The following is a 27770-nucleotide window of genomic DNA, read 5'->3' on the forward strand; positions in this document are numbered from 1 at the left end:
TCAAAACAAAACAAACCTCTTTTTATTATTATAACAATAAGTATGTACCTCAAGGACTAGCCTCAGCAACATATTTATGTAAATACCTTATTTTGGGTATATTTCTGCTATTGAGACATATTTATGATGATCTACTGATCCCTCTCTTTATTTCATGTCAGTAAACAGAACTAGAAGTTCCACTAAGGGCATTTGTGTTGCATTTATAATTTGTATGCTGCATCGGAGGACATATAAAGTATAAATTAATCTGATATTGCTCTGTTTCTAGACATCATATTTCATCATCATAGGGGCAATTGCTAATTTACATAAAAGCACTCATCAGGACCCTAAATCCAAATGATCAATTCCTTGCAATCCTTGGCTATTATGTGAGGTTAGAGAAAGATAGGGACATCATTATCAAATTAAATTTCCTCTATTTACTTGAAGACATACTTCAGTGCAGACCTGTCCTTATATTTGGTCTCATCTCCTATAACTACGCCAGATGGCTTGACAGCCATTTGGGAAGCTTTGCATTCCGGTGTGCTCACCTGCAGGAACTAAAGACAGCAGGGGTGAGATTTTTCTGCCCACTTTCACCTCTAAAAAGTGCTGAGTGTCAACCACCCAATTCAGGACAGGATTCCAAAAAATGTAGGGAAAAGAGGTTCCAGGTCTTTTGCACATGCACTGAAGGTACTTTCCTGTCAGCAAGTAGAAAACTATAAATCAAATGAAGAATGGTGGCCAAGTAATTTGCTTCTGCTCTAATCTCAATCTACTCTACAAGAGAAAAATCAAAATCTCTCCAAACTATATTTATAGCTGCCATATTTTCATCTTATCACTTGCCAGCCTGTGCTCCACATTTTTTTTCTTTTCAGGAGCAGTTGTTTTTCGTTTAAGATTGCATAACTGGTTCTTCGAAAGAACCATATTTACATTGTTATAGGCCCCTAAACGTCACAGTGAGGTGGCTTCTGTACATAACACACCGCTCTTTTCCAAAGAGCTGTTTCACGTCCTTCCTCCCTCTTGTCTTATGGTTGTTTTATTAACTTCTAAACAACTTACTAGGCCTTTCATTAGCTCTGTAAAACAGCAGCATCACAGGTGAGCTCCCAAGACAAATACTTTAAACGATACAAGGAATTCAGTGTTGCTGAGTGGGTCATATTGAGTGTCATTTAAATATTTCAGACCACTAGTTACCAGACATATTTTTACAGACAATAATCTCAAACAAGAAGATAATAAAATGATTTGCCAAAGGCCCAACAGAAAGTACCTTTTATAACTAGCAACAGAACCCGCTTCTCCTGAGCCGTATACCTTTGCAAAAAAAAAAAAAAAAAAGCACACATATCAAAGGAAAAAAGTAAGCATGTTTCTGTAGCCATAATAATAATGAACTTTACAGCAAAAACAAAAACAACAACACAAAAAAAACATACAGTATATTACTCCTCACCTTACTGACACGGCATAGTTGCAAACTACAAAAGATAAAGAAAACTGTCAGATAACCCCATGGCAAACTCCAGCATTCTCAGCAGATGCTGTTTCATCACTTCAGCCCCATTTAAGACTCTGCTGCAGGACATCTGGAACCAATGAAGTCAGCATTCTCCAATATCACAATTAATTCAACTGAGTGAACTTCAAAAATCATGTTAAATGGTAATGACTTGGGTCATTAACTTTAACAATGTCAGTGTGTTCGTGCTATGGTATTTACCATAATTAGCATCCATATTTAATAGTATGCTACACACCAAGCAATCTAGAATTTCAATCTAGAATCAACAGCACAATTCTGAAAAATCTCAGTGATGGAAATAACCCTCACAATGGTACCTATATATGTGTAGGTCTTTTTTCTCTAACTTGGGAGCAATTTCAGGAAGGAATATCACACTCATGCCAACCTACTAGGACTAACAGTAGAGAGATCACTGAGGGAAAACAGGGACAACATAGTAATACAAAGAACCCTGAAGCAGAGGTTACAGATCATTACCTTTCTCCTGGTTGGTTTATCCTGCTATCTGGGTGAACGTGCTGTACAGATTATTCCATGTGACTGATGTAGCACCTAGAACTTGAGAGATCAACACCCTTCCCTTTTTCTATGAATGCCAACTATCCATGACTTAAAACCGTTCTTTCAATCATAATTTGTCAGCATTCACATGTTCCAGCTTCTCTCATTTGCATGTCGGCAATCTCCGAATGCTGCTGCTGCTCAGGACTCTCCCTTTGTCTCACCTCTAACCTGTATGGTGGCTGCACACCTGGAACAAACGCAGGGTACTGCTGTGGGTGGAGATCCAGAGCTATTTGCCTGCATAGGGAAGCGTTACGATGCTACACAATGAGCACACCACCAAGAACACCCCCATTGTGGTGATTAAAAGCCTGGATCTGAGGAAAGACTCGTAAATACTGCAGAATGGCCTAGCTCAGTCAACTCAGCGAATCGACGCGTTCCCTCAAGACACAGAACAGTTGGCAGGAGTGAGCTCACTGCTGTTGTCTTTGCCGACAGCATTCCGCAGTAATCTTGTCAGCAGTGCAAACGTAACAAATTGCATCTGCTTATTTCTGCTGTTGTCTTTAAGGCAGCTGCAGATTATCCTTTAAACCTGACTCATCTTCTCCCTGCATGCACATTTGAGCACACCCATGCACACTTCACGCGTTTGCAGCAACCTTTAGCATTGTAAAACATGTTACGGAGGCCACGACAGATTAAACAGCATTCCCTCAAGGCATCTATGAAGACAAATAGCAGATTGAGCAGATACCAGAGTCTCAAAGCTTGCTGTATTTTCCTCCGTGACGTAAAAGGTTGAAAATTTCCACTTTTTATTTTTATTAATTCATTCAGTGGCTATAAAAATTACGCTGCCCCAGGGAAGCAGCTTCACTCAAAGACATGGCTTTCAGCTCCAGTCCATGGATCAGATCTTAAATGGAAGAGAACAAGAACACCATGATACACTTTCAGTCTGTCACTGAGAAGGTTGGGTCTTGAAGAGAACCCATAAAGGACAACCAAGGACTAGGAATGGCAGAGAAATTTGGAATAATCTTAAGATTCATGAGAGTCTTGTTTCAGAGCCTATCAATGAAGTGGACAGATCTGATCCAAGAAAACTATACCGAGACCCATTTCCCCAAAGTAATTTAGCACAAGCCACCTGTGACAGTAGAGGTCATACATAAGCAATTGGACTAGATTCTAGCTGGTGACTAAAAGGCAAAATAATCCTAACAAAGAGCCTTTGACCAAATCTTTCTGCTCTGGCTTCCTCTGTTTTGCCCACTGATTAGCCTGTTTCACAATCATGAGGAAAAGCAACCTAAAACATGCCGAGGGATTTTTTTTTTCCTTTTCCTACAGTAACAAGTAGTTGACAGCCATTTAAATATTCAACAGCACAAGTGTTTTGCCATTTAGGCTCATTGCGTTGCAACACTGTGGAAACGCTGGCTCCGTTCATCTCTTAGATTTCCCAGCAGAAATAACACAAGTCTGGTGTGAACTGAACATTTGTGATACGCAAACTTCTTCCTGCTGTTCACAAACAGAAACCTGAACACAGTCAGCATGCACTGCCTCCTCATTTTTCCACGTGGCTGTTGTTTCCATGCCTTTACAGAGATCAAAAGCTTTATGCCCACACACTTGCTCTCTCCTCATTTCCTAAATTCTGCCCATTACAGCTACTCCTAAGAATATCCATTACTTTAGACTTGCAGCCAAATGTTAGTCTGAGGTGTGAGCCAGAAGGTAGGAGAGCTGTTTCTTTAACTATTCCAAATGCCAAGAAAAAAAAAAAAAAAAAAGATCTCTGGGACCTAGCAGAAGAAACAGTGCTACCGTTTATATACAATTACAGGAAAGCACCATTTCTGCTCTTAGAAACATTTATCACTTCAAGTCTCACCAGCAAGAATTGTTATTCCTACATTAGGCTGACATCTGGCAGAGAGGTTGGGATAAAAAGCAAATGGAGAAGAGCCTAGCAAAAAGTTGCCAAGAAGATGTAGTAATTCATTTCTCTGACACGGGACCAAGCTTGCCATTAAATGTCAAGTGCTAGATAAACAGCTGCACAGGACCAAATCTCTGGTTCAACCACTAGGCTCTTAACAAAATATGGTAAAAATCCTCCCCAGAAACACGGCCTCTAAATAGCAGAACGTTTCTGGTTTCAGAACAGAGTTGGCCTGACAGTGGACTTGCAGATAATCACGTGCTGCAAAGCACCCACGCATAACAGAGTCAGAAATATTGCTTTGACCCGTATGAGCTAAAACAATGCCATGCCACCTATGCCTAGCATAAGAAACAAAGACATGGCTTTAGATGCCAAATCCTGATTTAGGTAGTAAGTGCTCAAATCCAAAGCCTGCTCCCAGTCAGACCTAAATCAATCTTTTGGCCTTAAACAGGGAAAAGGAAATCAGAAAATAAAACTCACGTTTGATTGAGCCAACTGAAAGGCAAAAGCAAGTAGCATGTAGAAGTGAACACACAAAGGATTTCCTCTGTATGTTGAGATACTGTTCTCCTCCTACCAAATTCAGGTGAAAATTTTGCTCTGTCCTACAGAGACAGATGGATCCCTTCTCTCTTTGTTCCTTCTCTGCTCTCATATTTTCTTCTAGGTGAAATGAATAAACAATCTAGGAACACGTTCAACTTTGCAGTGTCTATCTTCCTATTCGCACCCCAGACACTGAGGCCAGCCTGAGGCAGTGCCTCTGAGCATGCAGCAAATGCCAAGAAAATTTAATATGAACTTTTTTGTTTTGTCTTTCTTAATTTTTTTTATTTTTTTTAACAAGGTACACCATTGAAATTCAACATACATTTTAGTGAAGCACTTCGATGCTGGGTGACCTTTGTGTGACATTTTCTTTGCATGTGTGCACCAGGAGAGACCAATCCGCCGTGTAACAGCTCCATAATATAGCACCATGGCTGTGGCAAGGAATGATGAAGACTGCTGTGATGAGTGCTAATTCTTGTGATACTGGAAGGCCCCTTAAATCTATGAATCTATCTACCCACCTATGAAACAGCAGCGATAGTAACTAAAAAAAAGTTGGTTGCCAAAACTGTCGTAAATCAGAAATAGGTTGCTATTTGGATAAGTGCTGTAGGATGCCTGGATTTAAAAATAAATAAATAAAGGTAATTAGAAAAGTAAACCTTGAGAACAAGCTCCTATAGGGATTTTTTGGTGGTGGTAGTGCTTGTTTTTGTTTGTTTTTTGTTAGTACTTTTGTAAGTATAATTATCTGCTTCAGAGACATTAAAATCCACCCGTGGAAACTCTTTACCACATTGTGAACATCTGACCTCCAACACTGGGAAATAATGAAAAATTAATGGATCCAGATGTGCCAATTCTGCCACTAGACAGATGTTCATTTTACACACAATTTAGAAACCCCCAGTGCATTTGACTACTTGATGATAAAGTGACTAAATAATAGGGAGAAATGGAATAGTGCTTAGAAAGTGAAATTTGCACTTTTCCAATATATGAAAATGGACGGAGACAGGCATGCAGAAGATTATACTGAGAACACAGCATATATATGGCAGCAGCTTTAACTCAGGAACTTCTAATAGGTCTACTGGGAACTTCTACTATTACAGATGGCTCTATCAACTTCACCCACGTTGCATCTGAAGATTCCAACATCAAAGATGTAGCAAACAATTTGAAGGAACATAAAACATGCTCACAAACCATCCCAACATCGATATTTGACCAATCTGAATCTACCTTCTCTGCCACTAAGTAATCTCTTTTATTTTCCTCTTGCTTCTGGAGCTCTTCTGTCTTCTTAGAGATTATTTTTTTCTTCTATTATACTCGTCCAATATGGCACTTATCCTTTAATGTGATACAGATAAAACTGTCCCTGTCAGTCTGCGCTTGTCATGCCTCAAGAATGTTTTACAGCATCATAAAACCACAAAATGCCCCAGTATTTAAAAGAGATCTATCATTCTATCATTGTATCTTACAGGCTCTGCACACAGTTCTTTGCAATGCAACGGTAGATCCCTAAGCAGAAAAGCGATGGAAATAGCCAGCTGCTGCATTGCATGTTCGTATGTGCTTCCACCTTCTTCATGAATGCTGATTACTTCTTACAGGCTATAACTGCAGGCAGTCATATTTATCTAACTGTTGCTGTAGGGCCTGGCTTGGAGACTGCACATCACGCACAAACTTCGGTGCCAGTTGAGTGTGTGTGACCCCATTATTCAGTGGTTTCTACTTTACCTGGGATTCCTAATATCCTTCCTAATATCCTACATTTGCATCCACCACCACCTCCCACCCTTGTCGGGGAAGGTTTCAGTCTGCAAATGAACATCTGCTTATGTTATACCAAACAATTTGATACGTGCGATTCTGAAAGTACTTTACTAAGGAGTTTATTTATACTTAGTGCTTTGATAATAACTGTAATGAACAAACTTTCAGGAGCAGAGATACGAGATGGAAGCCAATGGACTTTGAAAATAATTTCCAGTGACGAGTGCGCAGAAGCTCAGCCTCTCAGTAACACTTCTGCCTTCGCTCCTTTGATTTTGCAAACCATTGATAAAGACAATTCTATTGATGAAACACATTTGATTAAAAAACTGTATTAAATGTTCACGGGCCTCTCACAGTTAGACTGTCCACCTACAGGACAGGATTCCCATCTCAGTCAGATAGTCAGATATTACAGATTCATCTCAGTTACTGAAATATAGACCTATTCCTGGCTGTATGTTGTTCATTATCCACCTTGTTTCTCACATTGACTAGTTAAAAGTACTTGAAAGAAAAAAGGTATTAAAAAATCTCTCAGCTGCCAGTGCAACAGGATACACATATCTGACCACAAATAGCTTGCAAGGCAGAAGTTTGTCCTCAGTTCAACATAGCCAATGATTGTCTTTTAGAGTGTGAAAAAAAAAAAAAAACACCAAAAAAAAACCACAACTGGGAAGAGTAACAGTAATGTCATTGAAAGAAAGAAAATGAAGTCTGATTTTAGTGGTTTGAGAGTGATACTGCTAAGACTCACAGGTTTCATTTTCAGCTCTAAGTGCAAGTTACAAGGGGAAATGCCTTGTCTTTCTGTATATAATTTCCTCCTTTGTAAAATGGAGTATGTAATAAATATCTAAAAGCAGGATATCTGCTCAGACAAGGTCATGTGCTTACATACTCCCATTATCAGTGCTACTGCCTTCAGATTTCAGATGCCCCTTTACATAAAAACCACAGCAGAAGGGAATTAATTCCCTGATGCCTGGAACCTTTTCAACTTTGATAGTAAGGCAGACTGAAAATAAAAGACTCAAACCGCTTCTCATTACGCACTGACTTCTATCTAAAACCGTCAGGCTGTCTACAACAGCATAAGTTGTTGGACAGTAAAAAATTAAATAATAGTAGTGCTTCTATACAAAACAGTGCTGACATGTAATATTCACTGAGGGGGAATTAATCCCTATTAACAACAACATCTTACAGAGTAAGCCAATCACCATCTCTTGTTGATAGACCTGGGAGCAAGAATAAAGAAAAATCTTGTAGAAGAAGCAGCATTTTAAGAAGATCCAGGGGGAAAAAAAAAAAAAAAAGCCTTGTGTTTTCTGGTCTTTCAATATCCTTTTTTCCTCATCACATATGAAACCTGCAGCTCCCCACGTCCAACTGGATGCTCTCCTCAGAAACATCACCTCCGCTTTGTCCACATTTCCTGCTGCACTCACCACACTGCATACAAATTGCATTCTGTCTGATGCTTCCAGCTGACAAGAAGTAGTTGCTTCCAGAAGAAAAATAAACAGGAGGAAAAGCTCCCCTCCTCTCCTCTACTGACGGAGATCAGAAGAGGCAACTGACTATCAAGCCTTGTTTGTCAGAATCTCCCCCCGCCCTCCTTTTTTTTCTTTTATACCTTAGAGATTTAAATGTCCAGTTGTTGTGAACGGCCCATAAAAGATGCAGAAAAAATAACACTGGCTTCTTATCTTTAGAGGTAATCAGCCTGTTACCAATGGACACGAGGCTTTGTTGTCACTATGTGCAAGCTGACGAGAAGCGAGGCTGGCTAGGATCACTGTATGATTGCGAGGGACTTATCCAAGGTCACACATCTAGCTTGTGACAGAGCTGGGAACAGGCCCACAAGAGACTATCTAGTGGCTTATTTTGTTGGCGTGGAACTGCAGACCCGACAAGACGGAAGCAGCAGCAGTTTGCCCGTGTTACGTTACCACAGGATAACAGAAGATACGTGTGGACAGCGGAGAGGTTTGCTGTCCTCACAGCCCTGGAAACGCTCACTCCCATGAAGGGTACAAGTGCTGTTTCTCACTTAGCATTCATTAGGTCTTCAGTGGACATTAATTGCAAAGACTTATTTGCAGAGTTTATGGGGAATAACACAATGATTTATCAATGCCCCAAAGAACAAAAAAAAGCCCAATTTCTCAGCTGAGATTGGAAGAGAAAAAGAGAGAAGGGGCAAATCCTTCGAGCATAAACAGATTGCACTATTTGTACATGAAAATGTTTTCTGCATCTATAAACTTCCCATGCCCAAGTGCTTTAATTAATCGCAGCAGTTGCTATGGTAACCTTCCTAACTCAATTATGGCTCTACAAAGAGGTGCAGTGTATTTATGAGAGAGAAGCAGGTAACTCTTGTGCTGAGACTGAAGTAGAGAGCAGGTATGGCTAAAATAAAAACCTTGTGCAGTCACTGTCAGAAGGTATGCAACGGATACAATGGATTTAGGCTTAACCATACGTGACCCGAGAGGTCACTACTGACTTAAATTATGCTGTGATTCTACCCAATTTGTAGCCTCCGGAGGGATGATTCCACATGGGAGCATCATCAATAGGTTTATGCCAGACTAATTGACTAAACAAAGCTGAGTTCATTGGCTCCACCCTGAGCTAAGCAGAGTGGCAAGGTGGCAGGTAAACAGGAAGAAGGTTTTGGTGAGAGAACTGCAGCTTTTCACAGAACGGGTGAACTCACAGGGCCTCGAGCTACCGCAGAACACAGCTTTCACAGGAGGCTGAAGAGCATGACCGTAACAGGCAGAGCTCGCCTACGTGAACCTAATGAAAGCATTCTGCTCTACTACAGATTCTCCCTCTGATACTATAAAAGTCACTTAATCTGTGCTGTTTGTACGTCAGTCTGCAAAATCAGGACAGTATCTCCTGATTCATAAGCAATTTACAGACCCAAAAATGATTATCAGCTGCTCCCATGTAGAATGTGTAAGGTCTGTTTTAAGGTTACAGTCAGATTCATGATGTCAAAGATGGACGATTTATTGCCAGTACTCTCTCCTGTCAATTACTGCTAGAATTACTAATAAGCAGCAGAGACTGGACACTAGAGAAGACTTAAAAGTCTCACAAAGACCTAATTATGTTCCTGCATTAGAGCAGGTCTGCATCTAACAATCAGTATTCTGCCTCCAGTAGTGATGCAGATATTTCAAAAGCAGATGCGATGCTCCCAGATTTGTACCACAGCACTGAATGATCAACAGAAAAGGAAAGGAAAGAAAAATGAGGTGAGAAGGAAAATGGTATTTTCTCCTAGGCTTATCACCCAAAAGCTTTGGACTGATAACCTTTACATCTGTTATGAAAAGTCATCTTGCCATGTGAACTGGGTTCCATTCTCTTCCCTACCCGCACTGCTCATATCTTCATTTCTCTGACATCTTTTTCAGGAACAGCCTCACATGACAGAAGAGACACTACTTTTCCAGCTCATGGGTCTGTCATTGGTTGTCCTGGATGTGACTTTTAGTCTCTATGGAAAGAGTCCCCCCCGTCCCCCATACTGTCACTTACATTAAGTGCCCTTTTCTCCCCTTTTAGATGAAATGCCTTGTTAGATATTTCTAAAGGTGTCTTTAGTGAGACACAGTGATATTTCTTACCCTCTCTGCCCCCACCCTTCAAGGTCACAGACAGAGACTTCAGCTTGTTTCTTAAAGGTTAAGTGCAAGTTCCAGGAGAGCAACTTGAACTTTGGAGAGCTAAAGCAGAAAAAAAAATCAAAACCTTCAGAGAATACAATATCATTATGTGAGAAGTAGTGAATGTGAATGATAAACCAGCAGTTGGAAAAGCTGGACAGAAAATAGCAGCTCCTTTTCAGAAGAACAACTTTATCTGTCTTTGCAAACCAACTGCTACTTTTTCATTCATTTTTTCAAGCCTGCCCTGCTCTGAAGAACGTTGCAGCCTGCCGAGCGGGAAGTTGCCAGAGGCTTTTTATTTCAGCAAAGCCCCCCACCAGCTGTGACTGCACTCCCTAAAGGATATACAATGTTAACTCTTCAGAGATGGATATTTTCCAGCCTGTCAGGCAAAGAGATGCCTAGTCAAAGTCAGAGCATTACGAGGTTGAGCAAATTTTGCTTTCCTCTTCAACAGGCACTTTAAATCATAAATTCCTCCTCAGCTTTCTACACCCTTATTAATCTCTTAGCACTAAAATTAACGCAATTCGAAGAATCTTACCCTCTAGGAAACGTTTTTATTTTTTGTTCATTCTCTGCTTTTTTTTTTTAATTTGCCCATCATTTTTAGCTCCAACGCTTCCAATGTATTGGTCTCACAATGCAGATAACAGCATAAATGTACATGGTCTGCATACGTATCTGAAGTCACACTGGAAGAAAATCTCCATCTCAATCTAGGTAACTCTGATGCACTGATAGTGGGAGCACTGTGATCACTGACAGTGTTCTGTCCATTTTGCAGCAATGTCTCATGTCAGGATCCTACAGTAGTTCACAGTTGTAAAGCACACAGAATGTTAGGGCTGGGCAGCCTCCCCTCATTCTAGAGCACCCGACCTGCAAAACCGTCTGTTGTTCCAGTACTGCGTGCAATCTGTTCAAGTCAGGAGCATTTGGACCAGTGTTTGCAGGGCGCAAGTGGAACTTTGTAAGTAGAAACTACTTGAAAAAACATTTTCTTTCCAAGCCTTACATCTGAAAGTGTATTTTCCCCAGGCATGAGTCACTACTATTAACTTCGTGTGGTCATTTTCTTCCTCTTTGAGGAAATCCCATTTGTAGACACATTTTACGATGGATGATCTGCCTTGCTCCTGCAAATGCCCTACCAAATGAGAGCCTGAAATGGCAAAAATCGTAAGCTTTTATTGCTAAATAATTAAGAAACAGCAGGCTTCATAGTCAGATACTAGCCAACCAGCTCTAAGTAATATAGGATCATAACAGGGCTACAGCAAGGTTAGGCTGGGTTTATGTACATCCAGAATTTTTATCAAGGCTCTATCTCTAAATGCATTTTTGCCATTCAGCTTCTGTACTCATACAGCTCTAGTAATTGGACATGATTTTTACCTTGGCAGCACTTGTGGAAGCAGAATCTGATAGGGAATTAATCCATGTCTCACTAGCATAGTGGCAGTCTCTAAGGGCCTGGATTATCAGGGTTAGTTTAGCAGCTTGCTCCACTATAGCACATTATACATGACTGGACATCTCTAAGGGCCCGAAAGCACTGCTGAGAAATTCCAAAAACATCTTGCTGGAAAATGCAGCAAGAGAAAAACAGACTGTTTTCTTCATCACACTATAGTTTAAGCAGTTAAAAACAATGGAGCTCACCTACTGTAGGTGTCAACTGTGGTGACAGTGTCAACTGTTCAGTTATTTTCACAACTTCAGGGGTGACTACAGGTTTGCAACTTTTGTATAAAACTACATAAGATTTTTTTCTTTCTATCAACAAATTTATGACTACATTACGATCACCAATGAAAAGAACTGTAGACACTGGGACCTACCTATGTATTTATATCTAGGTATTTATATGTATGCATATATATATATATATATGAGAGATTAGTTTAAAATTCTTAAGAAAATGGTAGATCAGACACTTCCATTTCCAGCTCTCCTTATTCCAGAGCCAGGGAGATCAGTGGACCAGAAAAAAAGAAAACTTACAAAATCTAGGAAATGTTCTGTTATGCTACATGTTATTTGCCAAGAAACACTAATCGGATATAAAAATAACAGGATAAAAAAGCAAAACCAAATGATTTAACGTATGCGCAATGACAAAAATCTACATTTGCACGGAGATTTAAGAACAGAAAGGAAAAACTGACCTTGCTTCAAGGCATAAATCGACCTCTAATGGATTAAGATTTTTCCTGTAAGCAGGTCTTAATTAAAAAGTGCACAAAATCACTTTGCAACATAATTGTTAGTGCTAGCCAATATTAGAGAGGTTATTAAATTAAAGTACTACTAGACTTGGTAGTGTAACATGGCCATTTCCATGGCACTAAAGAAACACTTTTTACACGTCAGGAGTGTAAGTGGATTACACTAACTGGTTGCTATCCTGTCTGAAAAGAAGAAAAAAAAATCCGAACAAAAAACACCTAACCATCCTTTACGTGTATCCCCCCATGGATACCAGTATTGTCAGAACTAGCTAGAACTATGCAGTCCATAGAATTTTGTAAATAATAAGGAAACAAGGGATGCAAGAAACTCATAATGGTACTGGCTCTAATGATTGGTTAGGAACCAAATCTCGATATTCACACGGTTTAAGAGCAATCTTTGCCAGCCTATGACTATGGATTTAACCACAGACATACAAGCAGTGCACTAAGTAGCACTAACGCAATCATTTCTGCTATTCACAATTTATCTCTCAGATTTCCTCTATCCCTATTCTTCTGGCTCTTCTCCCAAGGAGAGATGAGATTTGAAAAACAGCAGGCTGGCCATAAACACTGCTGTAACACGTCACTTCCGTCAAGTCCTTTACAAACAGCTACTTAAACCTATTGTCCCCCCCAGTACAACACAAAAAACACCATTCCTAGCACTGGAGATCCGATCCTCCTCTTCATGGCATCCTGTACAGTCTAATGGGTCAGACTGTCTAAACCAGCACTGCTTCACTGAAGCAAAGGGACATTTGCTAATTCACACCAGTGGAGGTCATGGCTATATTGGGTCACAGATATTCATGTACAACATGATTAGGAGTACTACTATAGGAAGTATTGAGTGCCTTTCACATTTTACCAGGAAGCTTGGAGAGGCAAATATATAGATACTGAGAATGCAGCTAATGCCTCTAAAAAGATGGCATATAGGAAGTTGAGACTTCACAGCCTACATAAGGATTATTGCTCTTCCATCTGGCTGTGGAAACGAAACAATATTTGATGTAAATGCAGAAACTTACCTACATCAACACTGCCATATAGTATCAATATTTTAACAGAAACCTCTGTGTGAGCCTAATACTTGATCTCACATTACCTAGCTGAGAATTTTATGCACACCATGTTCTGCACATTTAAACAATATCTGTTAAGGGATTTTAAGCACTAAGCAAAGTCAGTAAATACCTATGCAGAAATTATCTCAAGCTAAGGTAAAACAAAAGCATGTGTTGCTGAGATCCTGTAACAAACACTGAATAACCAGGAGAGTGTTTGCCCTGTATAAGCTGACCTTATTACATATGAACAGTTCATCTATAATGCATTTAACTCAAGTTCTTCTTGTTCTAATGAATTAACTGCACTCTAGTGGACTGCTGCTGAGAACTTGTTTGGGAAAATAGCTCCAATAAAAATCACATCAATAATAACACCTCCAAAACCATTTAACAGTCAGGAAATGCTTAAACAATGATTTTCTTTCTCTTGTCAGGAAGTCTTCAGAGGATATAAACATACCATGATAAACTTTTATAAACTGAGTGCAAGCAATGCTTTAAAAAAAAATAATCAATCAATAAATAAGAAAAAATAGGCCCACAATAGGATGCAATTTCTTCTTCAGGCTTGGAATACGATGTCCTTACACCAGTGAATTATTCCACTGGAGGAAATTCTCTCTTAATGGCTGCTGACAACAGATGACATTTGCACTACAATTTTGTTTAAAACTTTACTCAGATTTCCTAGAGGTAATGCACAGTATTTAGACAATACGATCTACAAGGATGGCACTGTCTAATTGTTTTCATGAGATCACCCAGTGAGATTCTAATGCATTATTTATGCTACTGTATAGGCAAACCATTGTGCTAAGCGCTGCATGAATATGCAACTGTGACCGTCCCTGTCCTAGATAAACTGTGAAGATAAACTCAACTGGAGAAAGCATTTAAAGCATATGCCTAATGTTCAAAGCATATTTTAAATCTCACTGAAGTTAGTCTTCCTTTTGTAAAACAGACTGATCATCCCCCACACAGGCTACATGGTATCTGAGAACTACAGGCTCCTACATACTTTGCCAGCTACTAGCTATTGTCATGTAGCTATATTTTGTCTGGGATACAACAGCTTTTACAGGATATATATCTGCACAATAACAACTTGGCCCAATAGATCAAATATCGATAAAGAAATTCCCTTAATTATTAATGGCTAGCATGTTAATCTGAGGTTGCCTCTTTTAAAAGGGATGGCATCTCAACAGACCTGTTGCTATTAACACTTAATTTCTCTTGCATATACTGTGCAAGATTACTTGTTCTGCTACAAATGGTTCTCCCCCTTACTTATGAGCTGATTTTCCCTGCACAGCGGAAGATTTTTAGAATGCCCCAGTTTCATCTTTCACAAGTAATCAGTTAGCATGGATTTTTTTCCATGAGAGCAGTTTCTCATTTTTGCATACAGTGTTTTCATGTATCACCCATAACCACAAGCCATGACAGGCAAGAGTAAAACCTGAGCCATGGGGGGAAGGGAAGGGTGGAGAGGAATCGATCTGTGGTCAAGCCACAGCGCAATAAATAATGAATCAAAAGACACGGACGAGGCTTTATCTTGAATCACTGAACATGTTAGAATGTTTTCTTTAGTGCTTAAATCTTTAACCACCTTTAAAAAAAACGTTTCATGATTTAGTCTAATTCTATCGTTTTCATAACGTTAACATTTTTTGTTTTAAGAGCAAGTCACTAGGAACAGCACTGAAAAATGTACTTTGTGTTGCTAGTATAAATGATCTGAGTTCATCCAAATGCTTTTCGTACTTTAACATTCAAGAGTTCACTTCTGCAAAGCGATAAATTTTATTTGTTACCCAGTAAGCCTCTTCGAGACTGCAAATAAAGATTGCACTATTAAGGAATAAGAAAACTTAATCGTACACTACTTTCATCGTAAACACCGGTGTCCTGCAATGAGGTACCTGCAGCACTGCAATTACAGCTAGACAAAACCAGCATCCTTTGTGTCATATGCTATGTAGTTCATACACAGCCTCATACTTAGAAACTGTTCTGACAGAGTGAATGCTAAGCAATGACAAAGAGGGTCACACTTATCTGCACGCTCCTTGTATGAGCAAGGAAGCACGCAGAATCATCAGCTCCTAGAACCCAGACTTCTAGAAGCACGCTGCACCTCACTGCTCCGTCCTTAACAGCATCCCCACCCATTCTATGTGTACTGCATACGCCTGCACAGTTTTTCCCACTTCTAGTTCTTTATAATTGCAAAGTAATATTATGCTTAATAGTGTCAGTCTCTGGTTGCAGTTTTAAGACAAACTTTTCTTTCTTGCCGTTGGCAATGTGTGTTCTAATTGGATGCTATACAAAGAAAAAGCATTTCGGAAGTGCTATGAAATTATAAAAACAACCCAGTAACTCTGCATTTAGGCAGGCAGAGACCCAGAAGCTTCATTGATTTGCATTTTTTATTGTAAGATTGATAAAAAAAAAAAAAACAACATAAATTGCACAAGTCCATCAATTCTGGTAGTGCCATGAAGCCTGCAGGGTTGGGTTGAGACCTCCTCCCACTGTCCATCTGCCGCTTCATTTGCTCCTTGTGCACTGGAGAAACTGGGAGGGCTTGTGGGTGGGCTCACTGGGGAGTAGCTGCTTTGGGCACCAGTCAGCAAAACCACGGTCCGGCAAGGATCCTACCATGCCAGGCTCCACCTGCCACTACGGGTTATACGGTTAACCAAGCTACTGCCTGGATAAGCAATGAAATCAGTAGCCAGCTGTTGAGGATTTCTCACCCAAATCTGGGGACTACATGGATTCTTGCCAACACGCACAGTACCTGCACAAAGGAACATTTTATTTCAAGTACTAGCTCAAGAGAAACACAAGGAACCCGATGTTCGCAGTTCCTTACCGCATGACTAACTCCGGTTCAGTTCCATCCACACTGATATAGTGAAAAAGGAAATAATAAGGCAAGGATCATCATTAGTAACTAAATGCAATGCATAAGTTGGCAAGGACAGGAATGAAAGAGCAATTGGTGAATAACCCTGGCAAGAACAGACGTGCATTTCATAGTTATTCCTCATCACTCTCACACATACCCACCCCAAAGCTGGGTGATTACAGAAACAGATGTAGAGTTCTAGAAAGCCAATGAATCAATACTCAGTTAAATTACACAATGCATAAAAATCAATGGAACCACAAGATGTAACACTAGGATATAAAAATTCTGCAAACAATAAATAAAGCAAACCCATATTTAGGGACTGTCTTGCTATCTATAGCAAACCGTCTAAAGTAGTGCTGGGGCACGTTCATGCAAATCTATGAGAAAGTCAGTATCCACAGCAAAAATGCTTCCAGATAGGGAAAAAATTAGTGACTATATAAAGACCCCCCCAAAAAAAAGAAAAAGGCAAATAAATCTAACATTTATCACTTTTTTATTTATTGTTTTGGAAGCCTGATTGATGAATTTAGCATTTGACATAACAATCTGGTTTTAGTCCTTCTCCCCTCCCCTTCAGAGATTGGTACAAAAGTAAGAGTGGTTAATGCAGATATTTGCCCTTATGTACATAACAGGAGCGTAAGTCAAAAGACGGGACAAGAATTCAGTTCTTGCTTTCTCGGTGCCCGATCCTGACTTTAAAAGACAAAAATCATCTTTTAAATCGTCAAAAGGACAGGTGTGTTAACAAGAGCACATTAGCTCAGCATAGGTTATTGCTAGTAAATTGTGCCAAGAAACCTCTGAACTTATCAAAAAGATAGCAAACTTCCTGTTAGGCACTGTGAATGGCTTCCTTTTCAACTTTCTCTGCAAGTTCCATCAAGAAACAGAGTTTATGAAGTTGTAACATAACATGTACACAAAAATAAATGAGAAATGATAGTGAGGAAGCAGAAATAACAAGTGAGCTTTAAGGAGCTCAGCTTTGCCTGTGTTTTTCAGCCCTGTAACTGAGATCTGTATCTCCTAAGCAGGTAGTGAGGCACTGGAGGAATACGTAGAACAGCTCCATGGCTGCAGTCTTTTTTTTTTTTTTTTTTTACCCCAAGGATAATCTGTTCTATGCCTAGGTACTGTTTTAGGGAAGCTAACAATATTCAGAATCTAAATCCTGAAAAGTAATAAAAATTCACTGATGCAAAGAATGTCACCTGGATCGTGAGGCACATTCATTATGTGGAAACACGGTGAGTGCTGGCGTATGCACTGACTGTACGGACTACGACACGGAGATTGTTACCTGAATTACTAAAATGCCAAAAAACCTCCCCAGGCACTTGCATAAAGCATCACCAGACTGACTACCTGACTGCTGTCATAGCGTTGCAGTAAATACACACAGGACCTCCACTGCTCATCCCACAAAGGACAGCAAACCGGAGGTTCAAGCTTCCTGAACGCCTCTTCCCAGTTAAGCTGAGAGACTTCAGACTGAGACTACGTTGGGTCTTTTTCCTACATCCATACAAAATACGCTCATTTTGCAGCATGTCCAGAGACCTCCTGACTGCCAGCTGTATTGCCACAAGAAGAAAGGCATGGGAGTTTCAGATAATTCAATTTCGGCCTTCCAATCAGCGATGCTCAGTGTGACAAACTGTCTTCTAGCACGTGGCAGCATCTATGCAGCCCCATCCTGTAGTGAGAAGGTAGCAGAGGAGGATTCTAATTTCTGTTGGCTCTTATGACCTAGGCCAATACACGTTTTGTACAATGCAGAGCTAAAGAGCTAAAGGTTAAGAATACTGAATGGCCCCAAAACCTTACATATGGCTCCTGGCCATCTTTCTGCTCCTTCCATAGCGGCTCTCATTGTATATATTACATATGCGCACACACTTATGTTTGCACACACACCCTTCATGAATACAGTGGAAATTCTGGATCCTTTTCTCATTATCATTTCATAAGTTGTAGGATTTAAGGCTTGTTTGTGTTATAGCTGCTGATGTTAAAGTAACACTTACCCTGAAGCTTTCATAAAATTTTCAGAACTGCTATTATTTTTAACCTACTGCCAGAGGCAAATCCTCTAAGAGAACGCAGCTATAAGGTCATCTATTTCCTCCTAGTAAGCAAACTCAATTTCCTTATCAGGGTAATAAATACTACCACCAATAACATAAGTGCAGAACAGTTCCCACTTCTGTTGCCACTGTGGTAGAACCTTGTTTCAATGATTTAGTCAAAACCACCCTCGCCTCCACTGATCTCAATTTTTAAGGAAGAAGTTACTGGAGTAAAATTAAACAACTTCCCTCCCATTCAAAGAGTAGGATCGGTTATTTATTTATTACACATATTCTAGGTTCACTGCTCTTCTTGTTATGAACAACACTTGAATCCTCAGCATTCTTCATCTGATTCAAATTAGTCTACAGAAACAGTAGGTTCTGTTGAAAGCTATATCATAAAGATTGTTTTAAACATATGAAAGACGTTATCTGTTGGGGGAAAAATATGTATCTAAATGGGGGTGGAGAGGGTAGGGGGGCTGTGGGAGTGGATCTCAAACATAGGAAATGACAGTATTTTCCACCCTAACCTCTTCAGCTGTAGTTGCTAAGTAACCGTGACACACCACTGTGTATTCTCTGCAGCGTCTGGTCTACAGCCTGACAGTTTGATTAATTCTTCTGAGTACCAAACCTGCATGGTGAATATTTTAAATACTTAAGCATTTATTAAAAAAAAAAAAAAAAAGAAAAAAGAAAGAAAGAAAAACTGCCTGTGATTTATAAATTAAGTTTTATTACTAAGTTGCCAGATTTAGATAGGAAACTAAAATCCTCTTCCAACAGAGAAAGGTGAAATATATAGCGGTTTCTTTCTCTAATTCACATACCAGTAAGTGTATTTCTCCATCCTTAATAGCATACATATTTAATTCTGAACCCTGTGAATCAATGTTTGCAAAGAAAAAGATAAAAAATACCTACATTGTCATTTCATTTTCTTTTAAGTGTCTACATTTCTACATGAGGAAGTTCAAAGAATCAACAAATATTACTTCCAAGTAGCAGGAAAAAGATGTCAGATGCATCAGTGTACACGCACAGCACAGCTCCCTGGATCCTACCCCTTTATACCAACTACAGCTTCAAGATTTTTTTATATTGAGCTGATCAGCTGATTAATGCAGATTTTAAAGATCATTTTACATCTAAACATCTCAAGTATTTATGAAATTATGCCTGCCTTCACCATTCCCCTCCATTTTTTTCAGACCGTTTTGGGAAGTACAGAGGAATATAGCTTAGAGAATTGTTTTTAATTACAATCATAACACCATACAAACAGTCATTACAAATGAAGGACCTGAAAGATAGCCAGTGCTGGGGTGGAGTATCACAGAAAAGGCATGGGCTCTTAGAGAGCAGCTAAGGAAAAAGAAACCTCTGCCCATCTAAAAGCGCAGTGGGGATTTGTAAAAGCAGAAAATAATTCTTTTCATCCTGGAGTCTGAGTAGGACATTGGGACCAAAGCAGGTATCTTTGCTTGATCTTCAACAAAGGACACTCCTGGGTTGTACTCTTTCGATGACTAGCAACACGCACACAACCATCACAGGTTATAAGGCGTTTGCTCTTCTGCTTTGTTGTCAATGCTTCTATCCAACTTAGAACAATAATAAAACATTCTCCTACCTGTTACTTCACTATTTATTGAAATCATGAATGGAAGGAAGAGATCCACTGAACAAACCTTTTGCTAAATAGTGCAGCCAAAGTAAAGAACTATCTGAGAAATCCCACTTTGTGTTTTCCAAATAAAACACTATGCTGCTTCTGAGCTACCAATCTTCAGTATGGTAGTAAAAACTGAATTCCCTTTGTGTTTCCATTGTAACATGGTTGTGTCATGCTTGCTAAATACAAATTGACTTGATTGACTAATTAGGTATTGCAAATTACCAGTCTGAGCCATCAATCTCTCTAGTCTTATAAAATATTCCCTGTTTCAACTCTAAGAAGCTTTGTGGAAACCAGAGCGTATCCTTCAGCAGTATGAAATTTTTTCCTAATGTAGGACTTTGAATATAGTATAGTATTTGCTAAAAACAAGCAGAAGTCTTTATGCATTTCTATTAGGAAAGTTCTCTAGTAGAAAGACAATATTGCTGTTACGATGCTTCCTGGAAATGCAAGCTTTGTCCTGTCTTCTGCTCCAGTAATTATCCTACTCTGTTGCCTCAGACATCTCCTATAATGTTGACAAAACTAAAAACACTGAATTAAAATGTGATCAAAATGTTATTTTTGGTCTATTTGTATTTATTTTGTATCTCTATCAGAACAACTTAACAATATCTGCTGAAAGGAGAAGAGCCTAATGCATATGTAATTATAGCTAGAAATCTGTCCTTTGATATTAAAGAAGGCCCAGAAGCAGAAATACTATCTCTATCAGAGACTGCTCATTAACAGAACAATATAAATAGAGAGCTAATACTTTATATCTCAACTACAAACTAATAAATCTGATATCAAGTAGCATTTCATGCCTATGCCAGATCTCTACCCTGAAAGAAATCTCCACCAAATAAGCAGAGCCCTCCTGCAGCTAGGGTTTTACAGAGCCTGCAGATTTCCCCCTGAAGTGCATGCACGTGGTTACACGTTCCTCTCCCGGGACTGCACTCAATCAGCTGCAGGCACTTTGCTGCTCAGAGCTCGCAGCTCTTGTGTGTGGTCATGCCTTTTCCTTTAGGAGCTTTCACTGGGAGAGAAAAGAAAATGAAATTAAATCCTTCCGAAGACCTTGAAATTAAAACCTTAGGAAGACCACTACTGGCTTGAACATGGTACTACAACAGTGCAGTGGAAACCTGTCCTCTAGCACAATGAAAAGTTTGTTTAATAGATCTTAAAACCAGCTACGTTTGTCTGCTTTCAATGTTTCCTATACATTATTAGTTTTATAACTGCATGTATAAAAGATCCCCATCCTCTTGTATGTGTACTGAGTGCATGTATACGCAAGACAGAATATTTTATTTAAATTGGAATTGCAATTTAAAGTTTCAGATTTAGCAGCCCTAAGCCTCAGCTTCTTGTATTGAGTTAAAGACACCTTGCTCAATGAGCATAGATACAAGCTTCTGTAAAGGATGTGATTTAGGATATTTCTGAAATGTTTGAGCTTTGTTATCAAATTCTAAAAAAAAAAAAAAAAAAAAAAAAAAAAAAAAAAAAAAAAAAACCTCTCTAGTGTAATGCAACTTCAGTCCAGTTAGTGCCAAGTATTTAACTTTTGTCTTTTAACTTCTTGAGCGGAATACTCTGTGCTTTTATGGTCTTACGTGTTTTTGATCAAAGCATAGCTTTATGTTTGCCTCTGTAACTGCACACTAAATTATTAATAACTTATTGGCTTCGGTGTGGTTATAACACAATAGAGTCAATGGCATTTATGAGAAGTGACATGTTTAAAAGCATGTAGTTTTAAGTTGTTCTTTCCTCTTTAATGGGATCATGATGAAGGAATCTGTCATATTGGGAAAAGAATTACTTCAGCAAGACATGATCAAAAGCTGTGGAGGAACACAAAGCCAGAGCCTAGAAGTCTCCAAGGAAGAATACAAATTAATAGTTTTATAGGCAGATTGATCTCTCGATTACTGTTAACAGCCTACTCCAAAGAAAGGGTGATATTACAGATATAGTATGATCAATTATTCCTGTAAAACATTCTAAGCACAGCTGAGGCGGTGTTATCAAGCTTTCTGCATTTTTCTCTCCAGCACCTATGGACTACTTGCTAGCACTAGTTCTGCAGCTGATCCAGTATGGGCAGTTATCTTCATCTCTGTAATCTCTCATTTTCCTCTGTCAACCTCAGACCGAACATCGTAGCTACCTAAAAACCTGCTCTCTAGGCTGAAAATTGAGCACGCTGCAATTCTCCTCTTGGGTTCTTAAGTTAATGAGTATGCCTCTATCCATATTGCTATGTTTTGTTCAGAATTAAAATAAGAAAAGTTGAAAAAACTGTACTTCCCTTACAGGTTGTGAATTGTTTACAAATGATAATAGTTAATGTTATCAGCACAATTGTAGGAAATGGATGGAGATCCCTACTTAGGAAGTTCTGTCAGGGCTATGCACCTACTGAAACAGAACCACTCCATTTTACTATCCCATTACATTTCCAAAACATCCCAGTCATGTTTCTTGTAGTAAGTCATTAGTGAGTCAGAGCTGCAACCAAGACTGTTCTGCACTAAATGGAGCTCCCCCCACGCATAAGTCACCTACTGCACGAGCTTAGTTATCTACCTTTTAATTATGCTTTCTAACATACGCATTCAAATCCTCACCAGTCTGATTAATCAAGTAGATCACTAGCAAACAGAAATTTTACTGTAAAAAGAAAAGTTTCAAATGCACGAGGAGAGAATTATCGAGTTGTGGTTTATTCCAAGAAATTGACAAGATCAGCGATAAATGCTATTCACTCTGGAGCCTCATGGTAACACGCTCCTCTGATTAATGAGGTGACAGTTTTATGCTGTGAAATAGCAAAAGGACTTGACAAGACTCACAGTTTTGCTCATTGACTCTAACAGCTGGAATGATGTTTCCTAACATTCTCTCAAGGTTTGTCAGTAATATATTGTTCTTGTCACTATCTCCTCTGAACGGATTTTCACATCAGAGCACGTAGCAGCAAGGTGAACTCCAGCAAAGCAGCACGAAGCAGAACTGGAGGTATGACCGGGCAATACAGAGCACCTTCTCCCAGCTCCATCACAGCTGAGCTATTGCAGGTTAAGGTCATAATGGCCACGTCTTTACCTTCTTGATTTTAAACAGGGAGCATAAGCAGTTGTAAAGGGGGGAAATAAACATTTACTGTATATAAGAGATAGTGTCATTCTGTTCCCCTTGTGATTTCTAAAAGGTCTCCACATCTTTACACAGTGGATTTCAATCCCAGACTGGCTTAATACTTCTACAGCATTGTTTTTGTTTGTTTTGTTTATTTACTATAATTTATTTTAGCCTAGTAAGTACACAGATATTTGATTTACACCTCTGTTCTCAGCACCTGAGGATCTCTACAGATTTAAGCCCTGATGCAATTCAACCTGGGGAGGGAACTCAGCGGAAAGACTGAGCACAAGAACTGAGGGGACAAAGCGCTACAGTGAGCTATGGAAAACAGACATGCATACAAGGGAGACATGCTTGAATGCAAGGAGTTCAATACTAGAATTGCTTGGGAGAATTATTTGCCATATGTTTTTTAAACTTTTGATAATCGTAATAGCACTGAAGTCTATATACGCTGTGTCAGGGAGACTCTCTACTTCAAGGAAAGTATCTGCCTCTGCATTTTATTCCCATTTTTTAAGTTTTATTTATTAATTTGCTTCTGATGAGATTCTTACCAGCAAAATTAAGAAAGCAAACAAGCAGAAATTAAAAAGTAAAATAAATAAATAAATAAAATAAGAGCAACATCTTGTTAGTAGCCAGCCTTCCCCAAAAAAATATTTCAAAAGCAGTGGATTCAGCAGTCTGAACCCTGTCAAATGCTGGGCAAGAGTGCAAAATGATACCAAAAATAAAAATCATTATGTTGGCATTTCCTATTTCCATTGTAAGGATTAATTAGAATTTTAAGAAGCACAAGGAAATGGTGAAGAGATTCAACCAGTTTTGAGTGCAGATAAGCATCTGAAACCATCACATTTAGAGTTAGATTATAGACATGGCAATCACAACTCTGGCTGAAGCCAAATTTAACCCCAAAGTTGCATGTCTGAATTCTGGCTCTGAGGATAGTTCCGTTGAAAATAAACGATTATAAATGTAGATTTGAAACCCTGTGGAACTGATCCACAGAGAGGAATTCCTGGACTTGGCAGTGTTTTGCAGTAATTATTTATATCCAGGCACAGTTTTCTTTTCAATGGGGAAGCAATCTGGCAGCCATTACAGCAAACTCAGAACAGACCACGTCCTTTCATAAAGGCTACAAATCTCTGTTTACAAGGACTTAAATATTAATGAAGTCAGCTGCCTATTATTCTCATGGCACCAGAAAAAGAAGTCCAGATTTAGGTTGTACCCAACTTTCTAAGGGGCATTTTGGCAGGTAAAACCTGAGGGTTCCTCCCAAACGATCTCGATGTACATCAGAATATACATGCAAACCAGCATGGTGAGAATGACTCTAATCTGGAGGGAACAAAGGAGAGAAGAACAAAGGAGAGATGCTAATTAAAAGAAACAAGTTTTTAATGATTCAGACCAAATTAGAGAAACAGAAGGTTTCAGTCTAGTCACTGGGCTAATGGGTAAAATCAGCACTAGAATGCAGTATTTTATATTCTAAATTAGCTTTTTTTCTTCCAAGCCTGCAAAGAAATTACTAAGAATTCAGCAAAAAGCCTTGTGTGATTGGTCTCATTTGCCAAATGGAGGCAACGTTTAGAAGGTATGGAGAAGAAGAAAATGCTCTAGGCAAGACTATCCATTCTAGTTATGATGGTTTTCATCCACGTAGCCATGGTGGTCCCCTCTGAATAAATCTGAGCTAGTGCGAAAAGAACCTGGTTCAATTTCTTAAGAGAATATTCAGGGAAAAGAGCTATTGGAAGTAGCAAGCTTTATTTACCGCAGTGGCATAGCAAAGTCTGCAGTGTTCTAACACTGAAACATTAGGTTTGGCTTCAAAAGAGTTCAGTGTTTGCTTCAGGAAAATTCACATTCTTAGGAATTCCACAGGATATGTCAAACTCCATTGAATCAGGGCCCAAAGTCAAACTGCAATGCAAGGTATATAACGCTTACAAGCTTCAGTTCCTGTTCCATTTCTGAAGAGCACCAAAGTATTCCCCCTCCCCTCCCAGAAAACCAAGTAAATCACAGAATTCAACACCAGTTACTGTAGGGCCATTAATGAACGGAGTTTCATTAATGGAGTACAATGGCTTCATCAATACCTATTAGGTATAATAACTTTGAAGTCCATCAAAGACACAAGGAAGCTTATTGTACAATGTACATAGAATAGAGGCTGGAATACAAGACAGCATTTAGCTTTGATCTGGTCTGATTCAGTATGGTAATTCTTTATCTTCCAGATGAAACAAATATGGTAAGAACTAATAATGAAAAGAAAATAGTTGTTAAAGCAAACCCTATCTGTTACATCACCACACTCTCTTTAGCCAGGCTAGTAAAGCAACATGCAAGTGACAAGAGTCCTTGAAAAACTTCTGTATGAGAAAACATTAACAAAATAATTGGTTATTTCAGAGAAAAGATGGAAAAAAGAGTAGCAATGGAGATGGGGAAAGCGGCATGTCACATGGCAAAATACAGCTCGTTCACCATCTAATTTGTATTCTGAAATTGCACATAGGAGGGAACACAGTTTTCAAAAGATAAATAAATGTTTCTGCATAGTCTGTGCAATTCAGGACACAAGACATCATACAGTTCATGCCAGGATTGTTCAAGGAAAGAGCTACATATTTGTATACATAATAAAATATTACATTAGATTCAGAATCATCTGGTAAAGCCTTCAGGCTGCAAGGCAAAAAAGCATCTACAGACTGACAGTTTAGGACACTAATCCCACAGGTGCTGGTTATTCCATAACAGCCTACTATTAAAATAGTGTTTTCACTTTCTGTGAAATACGTGTTGCTATCCAGATGAGATTGCATTATATTTTGTTGGAGATTCTTCTAACCCCTCACACCTTGTTTATTAAGCAGAGTGGTCAGCAAGTCTTTCTGGCCAGCTCAGCTACGTGCGCCACATACATCCTCATGCCATGGACTATGCTACTGGAGAACGAGAGCGCCAAAGCAGCCAAGTAATTAGGAAACCCTACCTTCCACTCCGTGACAAACAGATGTTTGTCCAGGACTGGTGACTCCTAACACCTTTTTAATATAGATTTATTGAAGCTGTCATTCCCTGGCAGTTTATCATCTGATATAATTAACAGAATCAAAGGAACTTTTATTAAACCTCATGACAGCAACAGTTTAAAGCTTTCTCCACCAATCCAGCAATATCAATTGACTGACAGATGATCAGAGTTTCTGGAACATAGTCTGATAACAAGCTGTCGACTACTCATAAATAGCAATGCTACGCTTCAACAGGTGATCTATCCCCTCACAAAATTGGCCCTGTTTACGCTACTGATCCAAACACAACATAACTTTGAGCACGTACTTTTCTCCAAAGCAGATGAAACTTATCTAGTGAACTTTGTTTTTTTACCCATAACCCACCCAATAAATGATAAATGCAGATATAAATTATGCAAACATGAATGACACGGTAGTTGAGCAGCTTTAGGAGACTCAAACTCAGTTCCCAGCACTGTACTTCTCATCTTTTGTGCTTCCAGTTGTGCACTTTTACAGAGTTAACGATAACAGTAATGATCACAGAATGGAAAGATTAAGTTTCAGATAAGATTTAAAAGAGAGTACAGCTCGTTGATACATCTTGTGATTTAAAGCAAGCATAAAACATTACAAAATCTGAACAGTCAGTGCCTTATCTCTGTCATGGTCTTTTTATTCCACTTTGGTATTTTACTGTTAATGTAATATACAAGCCCTTGAAGGCCCATCAGGCTTATTTTAGCACATGCTTATTTAGTCACACTTGCTGGTTATCCTGGAAGAGGATGCTTACTTGTGGTTGATAGTTTTTGTGACTGTGTTAATAGAAGATGATGATTTAGTTTGGTGCTGTCAAGAAATGATCACTAGGAGATCTTGTTTGTGAACCTCAGTGCTTTTTGTGCATCGATTTCCTACTTTTTAATCTATATTAAGTTCATATGAAACATGCACAAAGAACAACAAAAATATTTTCCTATTATTCCTTGCATTGAATAAGTACACTGCTTAGCTGAACAGTTTCTAAGTAATTAATCTAATGCTTACATGTGTTTTAACTGAATCCCCACCCCACTCCTCATTTTATCCTTGAAAACATGGAGTACATTATATTAAGTCTTCACCACAGATGCTGCAAATCATCTTAGCTCCAGCGCATTTCTGTGCATTTCCTCAGGGTAATGAAGGTAGCTTAGAAGAGTAGTAGTAATTCATTTACAACAGCTGCAGGTAAAAAACACAAGGTGCTTTTAAATGAGAGGAGCTGAAGATACATACCAGTAGCAAACGGTGTAGTGCTGAATATGTTGCAGTCCTTGACTACTTTAATGTTAAATGAATTAATCAAGAAATAATTAAACATCCCAGACATACTTGTTTTCAATGTACGGTACATGCTTATTCTTCCTCCATACGAATTCCTACTGATGAAGCACTTTCTGCTGTGACACAGAAATAAAATATCTCTTGGTGATTCAATGCAGATCCAGCAATTAATTCCACTTCTTAGATTTTGTTTTAGAACTTTAGTTTTATGAA

At 39.0% G+C, this 27770-nt stretch overlaps 1 protein-coding gene across 15 annotated transcripts in view; it reads right to left on the reverse strand.

The window, feature by feature from the left end:
- The window catches only part of LOC308183005 (uncharacterized protein), a 116425-nt gene that overhangs the window by 36851 nt on the left and 51804 nt on the right, over positions 1-27770 (reverse strand). For 6 of the 15 annotated variants that reach the window (XR_013942209.1, XR_013942210.1, XR_013942211.1 and 3 more), the window contains one exon: positions 25584-27455. The exons of 4 other annotated variants lie outside the window; for them this stretch is intronic. Coding sequence is in view for 2 of the 11 variants with exons in the window: in XM_080568492.1 (XP_080424618.1) it covers positions 27424-27455 (32 nt within the window). In the remaining 9 variants the exon portion in view is untranslated. 5 more of the 15 variants (XR_013942208.1, XM_080568490.1, XR_013942205.1 and 2 more) reach the window with 4 other exon arrangements.

This window comes from Anser brachyrhynchus (assembly GCF_964034855.1).
Source record: "Anser brachyrhynchus genome assembly, chromosome: 26".
Lineage (NCBI taxonomy): Eukaryota > Metazoa > Chordata > Aves > Anseriformes > Anatidae > Anser > Anser brachyrhynchus.